Source organism: Corythoichthys intestinalis, chromosome 4, assembly GCF_030265065.1.
Source record: "Corythoichthys intestinalis isolate RoL2023-P3 chromosome 4, ASM3026506v1, whole genome shotgun sequence".
NCBI classification, from domain to species: domain Eukaryota; kingdom Metazoa; phylum Chordata; class Actinopteri; order Syngnathiformes; family Syngnathidae; genus Corythoichthys; species Corythoichthys intestinalis.
In genome coordinates, this window is record NC_080398.1 from 12788568 (window position 1) to 12800833 (window position 12266).

Sequence of the window (12266 nt, forward strand, 5' to 3'; positions counted from 1 at the left end):
TACAGTAGTTGACACAAGGTCGACCTCATTCATTGCAATCTTGATATTACATTCTGTTTAAGAATACTCCTGCTCCAATTGAATAAAAAGGATATTTTTTGAGGAAGCTTGGCATTGACAGTCATGGGATCTTTTATTTAATGGATAATGCACAACAAACCATAATATTACCGTTTGTCGGACATGAACTCAAGTGACTACATTTCCGCCGAGTGAAAGCTGAGCTCCATCCTGCTGCCATTGTTGTTGACATTCGGCGCCGTCACTGGCAGTTTGGTATGTGAGTAGTCCTCATGTGCCAAATGTGATTACCGTATTTTATGGACTATAAGTCGCACCTGAGTAAAAGTCGCACAAGCCCAAAAATGTGATATGAAAAGGGGAAAAAACATATACAAGTCGCACCAGAGTATAAGTCGCATTTTTTGGGGGAAATTTATTTGATAGAATCCAGCACCAAGAACAGACATGTCATCTTGAAAGGCACTTTAAAGTACAATAGAGAACAGGCTGAATAGGTGTACGGTATGCTAACATTACATGACGCTAGAAGTTAGATCGGGCCTAAAATTTCCAGCCTGACCCGACCGGCCCGCGGGTATTAAAGCCCGACCAGAACCACCAATCAATTAACTTGGTTTGCAGGCCCAAGCCCGAAAACCCCCCGAAATTGTGTTTTATTTGTAGGCATGAGCTCGAAAACCCCCTCGAAATTCTATGTTTTATTTGTGAGGACTCAGGAGAAGAAGGAAATGCAGGGATGCGATGTGTGGTTGCGTTTTGTGTGATCACATTTGTGACGATGCCTCTGCATATATGCATAATGATAACAAATCAAAGCCTGTCTTTTGTAACGATTTCTCCCAGTTAAACAAGACTAAGATGGATATTCAATGAACCTTTATCTTTTATGTTTGTGTGTCTGTTCTAACAGGCGGATAGTGGATTTGACATTTATTTTAATCTCTTCGAGTTGGCAGAAAAAAAAACGCAAGTTTTCTCAATGTTAAATAGTCTACATTTTTTTATGATCATTATAAATTAATTTACACAACATAATAACGCTGAAAAAGTTTAATATATTCCTCATATGAGACCAAAGCGCCACATTCGTTTACATTCAGCGAAGCAGACACAGGTTTCTGTATAGCATCTTCAACAATTTGAATCCTTTCCATACCCCACTCCTACCGCAGTAGTTTGCTTTTCAATTCCCCTGTCTTTAGTTTGTTTTTCACTTCTAGCTGCTGCATATCGAAAAGGAAATACCAGGATGTGGACTCGTGGAGGGCGCCAGGGCGGGAGGGGAAGATTAAAAAGGGAGCAGGGCCACAGCGTTCACGTGCGCAGGCATGCACAGCACCTTCTCTGTTATATCCAAATTATTTATTTGAATTAACATTCATAAATCTTTTTGGTTTAAATATATGAATATATACAGTATATTTATCTAAAAACAAGTTAGGGAGAGAGAAGTCCGGCCTGACCCGACCGTAAATAATCACACATAGGTCGCTTCAGAGTATAAGACGCACCCTGTGCCAAACTATGGGGGGGAAAAAAACAAACTGTGACTTATAGTCCGGAAAATACAGTAGTTCAGTGCGTCACTACCCGAGACAAAATTATAGCTTTCTATTAGTTCAAAAATAGAAACAGAGAGTGTCTGTGGATAAGTGACTTGAATCAGTTCACTGGCTTTGAAATAGTAATGCCCAAGATTACTCGTTCCGGGGGGGGGTGTCATAGGAGAGTACCGCGTAACGTCGTAACGCGTTATTGACAATACTGCACTCTGCATGGTCTAATAATCTTCAGGAGTTACATTCAATTGAATGCTAACACAGAATAAAGGTGTAGGGGATAGACTGTTGGAAATAAATTAATAGAAGTAAAAATGTAGGTCAGTTTCTGTCAGTTTCAGCCAAGAGAGAAGACCCTGCAGGTCCTGACTGAATGCCCCTGGAAAATATTGACAGCAATGAATCAAGACCTTTTGGTAGAAGCAGAATTTTTTTTTTTTATTCATCGGTCGCAGCGGTGCTGGAGCATATCCTAGATAACTATGGGCAGCAGACAAGGTACACCCTGTATTTGTTGCCAGCCAATCCTACGGTACAAGGAGACATGCAGCCAATCACACACACTTATAGGGACAATTTTAAATTGCCTTCAATGCATGTTTGCAGGCACTTTTTTTTGGAGGGGGGGGGTTGGTAGTAAACTGGAGCACCTTGAGGAAACCCTCGGAGACACTGTGAGAACATGTAAACAAAGGAATGGTGGAGCCCAGGATTGAACCCTTGATATCTGAGGCGAACGTGATAACCCCAATTCAGCATGCCACTCACGATTGTTATGTCATTGAAAATCTGATATAATTTTGGGCAAATACAGTATACCAGAACCTTAGTTCTACAGAATGGGTCATTGAGATATTATTTGCTGTGCCGAGTCACAAACATCACCCAAATATGACGACTTCTGAAAGTTTTTACACAATTTACAATGTACCATCATTTGTAAACTATTCTGAGAACACGTCTGCAGGCACCATGTTAGGCACTCTTTGGTTTCTTTTGTTATGGAGTGGTGTAATACTTGATCTACAACTTTTGTAAACTCGATCTTGGAGCATTTGTTGAGGGGTTAAATTACTCTTCAGGATTACTGGCTGCGTACTTGTGCTGTAATCGGTATATGTGTGTGTGTTTGCTTCCAACTGATCGCACTGCTGAGAAGACTCTTAATCTCACAGCAACCTCTGGCTTGTTGGATCAACAATCCCACCCGAGGTGATCTGTGTTTTGACTCGATGCAGCCTCTGTGCACCTGTCAGAACGGTGTTGACGGAGATAGACATGCATTTCCTAAGTTCCGACACTCGGATGTTCCATCTGCTGCTAAACGTAGAAGTAGCCTAAAAATATCTAGAAGATGGCATGTTTGCTTTTGCTCAGTCTCACCAAATCTATCTCATCGTTTGCCCCCCACCTCACACTATATTCCCTTTTATTTGTTGTTTCTAGGATATACTCTGTACCTACAGAGCAGGACCAGAAAGGGGCAGTCTAGTTCCTGAAAAAGAATTCAGTCCGGAACACACATGTATGCAAGAGCGACTCACCAGGCAATATCATCTCATCATGTGGATTAAGCTTTTTTAATAGCTATGCTTTAATTGCTCCACCAAAACATATCAATCTATAAGTAATGCTGTTATACAGTTTTTTTTCGTTGTCCCTGCTGTTTGTTCCCAACAAGAACCCAATTTATGGACATTTGGAACATATTCAAACCTTCTAATTGGATTCTATTTTAGGAATGTGATTCAAAAGGCTATAAATATGGCGAAATGCTTTTATAAAAGCGTATTTATTTGCACTGCCAGCAGTCCCCTGGTGTTTCATTAGCAGAAATAAGCTGAGCAGTGACTGAATGATGAACTTGGCACACGTGGAGTAGACCTATCCATGTGAAATGGTTGCTGACTGAGACTAAACATGCTAATCCAAACTAAGTTAGGAAAGATGTCCGCACTTGCTTCTCTGGGTCACCTGTCTGGCATTTTTTCCCCTTGCCCATTAAGACTGACAGCAGGCTGTGGAAGAGAAGACAAAAAGTACCAAAGAAAAAAAAAGGTACCATCCCCATCTTCTCATCAGCCAGCCCAAAAAAGAGAAAACTGAAGAAAACTGTCTGGTTAAACGCTCACTCTTAAAGCCGCAAATTAATTGAAGGCCGTGAATGGGGTTGTTTCATAGTTTGTTTGTTTTTTTGTTTTGGAAAATTCTCTTCAAAATCCACTGTTGTGCAGCTTGTAAATAGCCATGTGACTGCCAAGGAGGCAGGTTAATGGCTCACAGTCGTTGGAGGAGAAGCTCGGTGTGAAAATCTCATGAATCAAATAAAGCCTAATGGACAATTGGGGAACATAGCAACAATACCTCTATTCCATCTATACAGAGCATGATGTTTCCCTGTTGTCATTTTAGTGGGAATCAATCGTTCCCTGTGAAGCAAAGCTTTCATTTCAACAACAGAAGTCGTTCGTTATTTAGGGAGGGGAGACTTTGTAGCTGAGGTTGAAATGGAAGGGGCATTCCTTTTCAGTTTCCACTTGGGTAATGAGAAAGGTAACATGGAATATTTTCGAAACAAGTTTTCATCTCACATTCCCATTACTCCTTACAACAGTTTGTAGCCGTGTAAACATTTCAAGAGGAACAAAAAGTAATTGCTATACAAAAAAATTTCAGTTTATTTAGTATCTTTAAAACCTTTTCCTCTGATTGCTTGTACAGAAATCCCCGTATTAACACATCATTTGGCCAGACTCCTGCCATTCTTTCCTTTTATTTGGCAAAATCTTAACTTTGTCAAACATTGTTGCTTTGAATGTCTCATATGTGCAAATTTAGTCTATTAATCGCATTGTTTTTTGTTTTTATTCAGCACCCTTGGTTGAAAGCATTTCATTGATGTTAGTTGTAGACTAATATGATTGTAAAATATTTATCAAAAAGATAAAATCAGGACATAAGGGTGAATGTCTGTTTATATGTTTTGTTTTATTTGTGTATGAGTTATTTTGTATCAGCATTTGTTTTTTGTTTTTTTCCAACAGGTAATAAAGTACACGATCCTATAAACAAGATGTATTAAAGGATTAAGAAAAGTTATATTGTTTGTGCATCTGGAATGTGTTTTGTTCAGATATCATTTGGAACATGTCCTTAAATAGTGTTTTAAAATGTGTTCGTGCTCTTTTTGTTTTGTCCTCACCCATTTGCATCGTGTTTGACGTCACGTCACCAAGGTAATGAAGGCAATGTGCCTATCATTCATTTTTGAGCTATCATTCATGTCACACCATTAAAACAATTATGTCTGTATAAAAAAGGCGCCAGGTTTACATCCACGTGTGCTCTGGACGAAATTGCCAACTTGTCATTTGACACGGGTAAATTTGTATCATCCTGTATTTTATTGAAATGAATAAGGAAACAGAGAAAAATATAGTACCACTTTTTGGTTTGTGAACACAATTCAACACAATGTATTGTGTGTTAAACACACATCACAATGTCAATTGGGCATTTGGGACCCAGTTCCATTTTATTGGTTATACTGTACCAGTAGTCTTTTATGACAATAGTATCTCTTGGTTTCTTTGCTTCAGTCTATAAGACCTGGAAAACACAAAACACTATGACTATCTTAACAAACACAATTACTGTACCTCTGAAGAGAAAACCACGCATTTTTTTGTTGTTGTTGCAGTTAAGACTCTTATTATTAGGACCATTTAATCATCACGAACATCATTGTCAGCATTCTGTTGGCTCAAGTGATTGATTGTACGTCGTATCTCATCCAGTGGTGTGATATGAATTACTCAGCCCAGTTAACATTTTGATAAGCAGCTAGCCTTCATACATATTGGAGCTGTATTTTAAACACACACAAACACTATTGGCCAGCACTTTCTTAAACCACTCAGCAAACAGTCTATCATCACATTTTTTCCCTATCATTATAAAAAGTGAAAATGATTAAAGTTCTTACTTCGATGACCTCTTGTGACACTTGGGAAGCCGACATACCTTACCACCTACACAAGAGAGTGAGAACAAAAGTTGAACTATTAATCATTGTAATTTCAAGAAAACGTCAATATTATCTTACAGCCAAAGACCATGAGGCCGATTAGGAAGAGAGCTCCAGCGATGGACAGTCCTACTACTTGCAAAGACCAATAATCTTAAAAAAAAAAAAAAAGGGGGGGGGGTTTAGACATGAATACAGCGGTATGAAAAAGTATCTGAACCTTTTGGAATTTCTCACATTTCTGCATAAAATCATCAAATGTGATCTGATCTTTGTCAACATCCCACAGATGTAAAATAGTACCTGCTTTAACTAAAACAACCCAAACGTTTATTGGTTTTCATATTTTAATGAGAATAGTGTCTGCTAAAGACGTACAGATGTACAGAAATCACTGGCATAGTCCAATATCTCTGCACAATTCAACTATATGTAAAACGAGAATAGAACAATAGAACACAAAAAATTAAATTTGATGATTCACTTACTTATTTTTCCCCCTTCTGTCATTGTTTGCATACTATCCTCGTTAAAATATGAAAACCTATAAATGTTTGGGTGGTTTTAGTTAAAGCACTGTTTTTTCATCTGTGTGATTTTGACAAAGATCAGCGCTCATTTGATGGTGATGTTATGCAGAAATGTGAGAAATTCCAAAAGGTTCAGATACTTTTTCATACCACTTGCATGCAAGACAACATATAAAAATGGTTATGACATTTTAATCCTGTATGCAACAATGCTTAATGCAATTTTGAACACTTGTCCTCATTAGTACCACAAGCTACAAACCGTTAAACATTCATTCTTACCATATGTAAAATCTCTATCCCAAGCTGGATCTACAACAAAAGTAAATAAATATGTCAGAATGCAGGGGAGAATAAACAAGCTGAAGAGCCAGTTGGAGTTAACATCTCATAGCCTAGCTGACACATCGATGACAGTGTATCACAAACGTCTTATCTCCACTCGCAAAATGTCTAATCGAACATTAATCTGCCAGCAAGACAGGAAGTGAGGTGCTCCGTGTCTTCAGTCTGCTGTGAGTTTTGTTTGGAAGGCTAGGAATAGTAAGACTGTCAGTCTGCCATGAGATAACAATAAAAATGTACAGGCCTGGGGCATTTAATGTGTTGATGGAGTAGCAAAATGTTTGGTTACCCCAGGCAAGAGGTTGATAGGTCCCGTTTTTTGTGTTTTTCTTTGTGGTGGTAGGAGAGGATGTCACTGTGACTGTTGGGAGAAAAACGCAGTACATTTTATAAATACATAATATAAGAATGCATCATGTCATTTGAAAAATCCCTTTTACAAGAAGTCCATGTTATTATTCAAAATTCAAAATCTTAATACTGAATTCATTATAATAATGTACTTGTACTGAAATATGTCTGTGTATATACTAGTATATATGACGGAAAACAGACAAGTTTGAAAAAGTGGTTTCTGCTCTTGCATCCCTCTTTTAAACTGCTGTATTTTAAGCAAAAACAACTGTTGTGTTTGATAGAACAATGTGCCTGTATGCTGCCATAGCAGATTCATGGCGCATTATGTCATTTTTAGCTTAGAATCATTAATTGATCTTGAATATTTACCTTAAAAAAAAAAAAAAAAAAAAGTTAAAAAAATTATTCACCTGCATATTTTAAACTTTTAAACAAATTACATCACAATGAAAAAATTGGCGTCTGTAGGAAAGTCACAGATATCACCTAATAACTATCGCTTAATTGTATTTTTTTCGTTACTGTCACATTTCCCCCAATATTTTAGATGATAAATAATCGATCCAAACAAAGATAAGTTGAAAAAAAATGTTTAAAAGGTTAAGTATATGAAAATGAAAATCTCGAACACTCTTGATGTCTGCGATTTCTGCATCGCGACCCTAGTTATATTACATGAATCACCCATAAAATCCCCGAAAAATCTAACTGCGGCCATTCACATCTGTGTCATGACGCTCGATGATAAATGCTACATGGAGTTTTTGGATCGAAACAAGGTAACTACGCGATAATATCTAGTTAAAATCATGAATCATGGCGTCTTTAATTATGCTCTCGTGTGCTTTCAAATCCAGTTAGGGTTTTGCTGTTTAAAAAAAAAAAATTTTTTTTTTTTTTTTTTTAAAAATGCCCTCCTGTTGTAAATTTTTTTCCCCAGAGAATTGACATTTTAAGGTTTCCAATGTTGTATCGCACATGCATATACTAGTAGGATAGTTTCGAAATTTTGCCAAATTGGGGGTCTCAGAGCAGAACTACAAGTCACCTGAGTGTTTTCCGCCATATACTGTACATTTATATAAATACATATTCTATTCAAAATAAATTTCTGGATATTAATGACACCTGCCTAACACTTGCTTACTTTAGTTCCATAGTAATTCTCTAATACATCCGTATCCTTTTCCCACTACTACTCAATGGCTCCACTAGCTGGGTGCACTGAACACATCAGCAACTTCCTGGGTGAAAATTATTACCTGGTGCAAATGTCAGCTCCCTCTCTGTTGTCCCCTCACTGGAAACTACAAAAACACATTTATTTATAATAAGTCTCATCAGGTAAAATAAGATTGATTGATAAATATGTGTGCATTGGCAAATCCAACCTTGCATCAATACTGTAAAGCTACTTCCTTCTGGTCTGGTGGTACTGACATTCTGGGAATTGATGGTGATGATGCTTTGGTTTAAAATAGTCACAAATGGGTCAGCTATACTGGTGAACTCTGGCTCGCCACCTGTTGCACAAGTTTGTTACAACAATTCAAAATGCTGCTGACATGTTAAATCATAGTAAGTCAACATACCAGGCGTTGGAGTGTGAGGTTCTATAGCCTTTGACACTGCAGAGAGAAGACATTTATTACTAGAAATGGTGGTAGACATTTGATAACAAGTCACAATTGTAGTGGACTTCACGGCAAAAACAAAGCACAGACTGTGGCTGCCTCATACAATGTTGTGATGTGTTGTCTTAGTGACCACTTGACAATGAGTCTAGGCACGTAGGGTAGAGAGGCCTCACAGTAAGTCGAAGTAATAGTGTGAGTGGGGTGTAGTTACAGTACACAGACATGGCTCACATGAAAGCGCTAGTGACCACAGAGCTGGAATGTAGTGGGCCACTCAAAGCACAGGAAGGCCCTTGTTTACCCACTCAGGCTCTCAGCACCTTCCAATCACCACCAACGTGCGTCCCAAAACTTGGGAAGCATGGGTGAAAATGGCAATTTCAACCACTTGGCATTATCTGCAATCATCTTAATTAAATGTTGAGCTGAAACCGCTGCTGTCCAATTACTACAGCAAAGACCAAAAAACTTCCAAATACCTTCCCGGTTGGAGTCTTCATGGAAGCTGAACTGTATATTACATCCTAGTAACGTGTTTTTCGGCTAATAAGGCACATTTAAAATACTTTAATCCCCCCCCAAATTGACAGTGCACCTTATATTCCTGTGCATTTTATGTATTAATTCTGGTGGTGCTTGATGACCTCAATGTATACCGTTCCAGTAAAGTGCCCAAGACACAGATTAATCATACATCAAACCGATAAATAAAACAAATAATTTACTAAGTAAAAAAAATCACAATGTTAAAAAAAAACAAATGACAAAGGCAGTACATTGATGCACTAAAGTGCCTTATAATCACGTGTGCCTTAATTGAATAAATAAATAATAATAATAAAAAAAAAACAAATATAAAAATAAATAATAAATAATTTTGATAAAAAAAACTAGTTCGTTGGTGGTGCGCCCTATAATAAAACAAATATGGTATTATTTTCAATTTATCAAGAAAATGGTGCCACTTACCATTTAACAATGCTGACAGCAGAAAAGCAATGGAAGTCAGGTTGATCTGAAATAAAAGGAATCAAATAATTCATAGTTAATGGTTGCTATGGTTAAAATATGATTATGATAACCAACAATATAATCGTATTGAATGATGGCCAACACACAAAACAGGATTTGTGTACATAGTGCTCCCATTTTAATTGTCCAAGCCCTATCTCTATAGAGCTTCCTTTGACGAGGGAGGCAGGAAGTTTGCGTTGCGGTCGACACCATATTTGGCACCTTCCTTCCTCTTTAATGCAACATCCCCCACACTTCTGGCGCGACGTGCGACACAATTGTTCTTTACTTTAAATGTCATTTAAAAAAAAAAGTGCACATCAATGTAAACACATTTTCCCCTCTGAAAGATAAAAAAAATAAAGAATGCAGTTGTGAATCATGTTCACGATCCTCCCACACCAGTCTGAGACAAACTTTGTATCGATCAAACTTGTGTATGTGTTTCAAGTGTGGACCTGTCACCAATTAAAATGTGGAATCATAGAATGTCAACTTTTTTCTTGCAAGTTATTTGAAATCATTTACTTGCTGACCGGATGGATTTCAAAACCACCACAGATTGGTCTTGGTCTTTTTTCTAATGTATAGAAGTTTATTCCTTGGTGTTGTTTTAAATCTGCATTTTCCCCTGAAAGAAAATGAATCTCTGACCTATCCTGGTGGCAGCTCGTCCTCCAGGCTTGGAAGAGTGTGACAGGTGAGCATCAAGGCTGCCATGAGCAGTGACAGCTCACATTAGCAGGTCATGCCAATCTTCATCTTACTGCATAGCATATGTCAAAGCTAAGGCCTGTTCCCCTCAGGGCCCTATAAAGGATTCTACCCCCACATGACCCGCCTGTTTGTCACATCTCCGTCTGTCTACTCATGTTTTTTTGGTCTGTCATCCGCCATCAATCGCCCTTCACCAAAACAGGTCGTTCCAATCAGCCTTCGGAGGCTTTTGTGCCTACCTTCATGTCCATTGTGTAAGCTTGCCTGTGCCAAATCTTCATCCTCTTCACCCTCATCATCCACGAGGCTTTTTCTTCCTCATTGAGAGAGGCTGATGAGGTAACGGCCAAGCGTCCACTCCCATGTGATCCCCGTCACTACTTCCTCATTCAGACATGTCAACCCTGTCTCATTTGTTTACTCCTCCCCACTACAGATCCTTTGTCTCTGACTCTCACTCACGCTTTGTCTTTTGCCTCAGCAACACAAATCATTGTTCCCTTAAGCTTCTTCAGGGACATATTAAGCGTTTTAATCTTTGGTTCATCTTTAGTCATGCTCCTTTGATAATATCACTGTGATACAATTAAAAATAATACTCTTAGGAACACGACTAATAGCGATTTTTACACACTAACTTGCTGAAATTAGCCTAGTTTAGAGGAGAGCCTTGATTCATGCAAGTGCTTGTACTTACATGTTTTACAATAACATGACTACAGCGAGTATAGCTAGAGCAGGTGTATTTCATCTCATTTTTGTTTCCGAGCCACATTCACGGCAATTGGATGTCAAGTGAGCAGGACCAGTATACTTTTGGCCCAGTAAGTTGTAAATAACAATTCATTTTTCCCATCCATTTGTCAAATACTTCTTGAATAAATACACATAATACATACAATATTTACATAAACATTACAATTGACTAATTACGTGGTTGCAATGTTTTAAAACCAATATAACAAAATTGCCTAACAATTAGGGATGGGAATCGAAATCCGATTCCAATTCCGAACCGGTTCCGAGTGCTTTGAGGCCTCGACATCACAATGAAAAAGCCTTAACAATCCCTAAAGACGCATATTGCGTCGTGACGTGTCTTGTTGTCCAGACTCATCAAACTAGCATGGCGCCAAGAACCACTCGCTCTAAAGTTTGGCTACACGTCACCAGGAAAAAGGGTGAAAATGAAATGTTACGATAGTTTAGCACAAGCATTGCCGCCGTAAACATAACAATGACAGCACGTAGGTTCGAAAGCTCGAAAGTGTGTCTTCACTTCAGGAGGAAAAATTACAACAAAGCGACTTGCAGTCATTGCAAGGTGGAGATAACTGCATCGGGAGGGAATAGACTGCACTGTCCACTCCTCACTGAGACGCTAAGGCTCAGTCCTCGCTATACAGCTAGCTAAACTCCCAAATGACGATGCAGAAGACGTTGGTATAATTTGCTGACTTTATTCAACCATCACTTGAAACTAAAAATAGAAATGAAACAAATCAATTTCGTCCCCAATAACAACCAGGTTTGCATCAATGTAAATCAGCTATGATTAGCTGCTAACACAGTAATAACAAACAGTTAGCATGCGTTCGCTAGCATTAGCACATCGTTTAAACCACTACACAACTGGATTTAAGTGTCCGATCGCGAGTGGAAACACACATCAACAACACAGAAGATGATACATACAAGCGTTGCCTCTGTAGATATTTTACAAACATTAAAAAAAGAACGTAGGCTTGTGGCAGTGTTTCCCTTTCTCACTAACTCGCTCACTCGCTTGGATGCGGCATTTCTTCTTCTTCGCCTGTAAGCTCGCTCTTCTTCACGTGAGCGCGTTCTTCTTCGCGCGAGGAAGCGCAAGGGCGCCACCACTTGAGCGTGAAAGCACCATGAAAACTAAAAGGCATGTATTTCAATATACTGGTAAATAAAAACAGGGGTCCCCAAACTACGGCCCGCGGCTCCATATTTGGTCCGGCTCCCTGAACAATTCCAGAGAGCATTTTGAATTGTTTTTGTTTTTTGCTCCCTCAGTAATGTTATTTAT

At 38.5% G+C, this 12266-nt stretch overlaps 2 protein-coding genes across 2 annotated transcripts in view; one reads left to right on the forward strand and one right to left on the reverse strand.

Annotated features, from left to right (window-relative positions):
- The window catches only part of si:dkey-262k9.2 (uncharacterized), a 24753-nt gene extending 19089 nt beyond the window's left edge, over window positions 1-5664 (forward strand). Inside the window, exon 9 of the mRNA XM_057834288.1 lies at window positions 3030-5664. Within this exon, the coding sequence (XP_057690271.1) occupies window positions 3030-3075 (46 nt within the window). The 3' untranslated portion in view covers window positions 3076-5664. The remainder of the gene's footprint in view (window positions 1-3029) is intronic.
- Window positions 4435-10615, reverse strand: fxyd5 (FXYD domain containing ion transport regulator 5). The gene is made up of 10 exons (XM_057834287.1): window positions 10450-10615; window positions 9449-9494; window positions 8435-8470; window positions 8234-8365; window positions 8105-8149; window positions 6775-6846; window positions 6423-6452; window positions 5689-5763; window positions 5569-5614; window positions 4435-5192 (listed from the first exon to the last, which is right to left on the reverse strand). Exons 1-10 carry the CDS (start codon window positions 10507-10509, stop codon window positions 5147-5149), a joined length of 588 nt encoding a protein of 195 aa, XP_057690270.1. The 5' UTR covers window positions 10510-10615; the 3' UTR covers window positions 4435-5146.
- Between the last annotated feature and the right edge of the window lie 1651 nt (window positions 10616-12266).

What these genes read in the sequence shown, in the direction of transcription:
- fxyd5 (XM_057834287.1), bottom strand. Translation starts at nt 10,509, where the DNA reads ATGATGAGGGTGAAGAGGATGAAGATTTGGCACAGGCAAGCTTACACA. An exon ending in CGGCCTCATGGTCTTTGGCT is followed by an intron (nt 5,615 to 5,688) that starts GTAAGATAATAT and finishes TCTCTTGTGTAG; the next exon opens with GTGGTAAGGTATGTCGGCTT. An exon ending in TGTCACAAGAGGTCATCGAA is followed by an intron (nt 5,193 to 5,568) that starts GTAAGAACTTTA and finishes TGTGTTTTCCAG; the next exon opens with GTCTTATAGACTGAAGCAAA.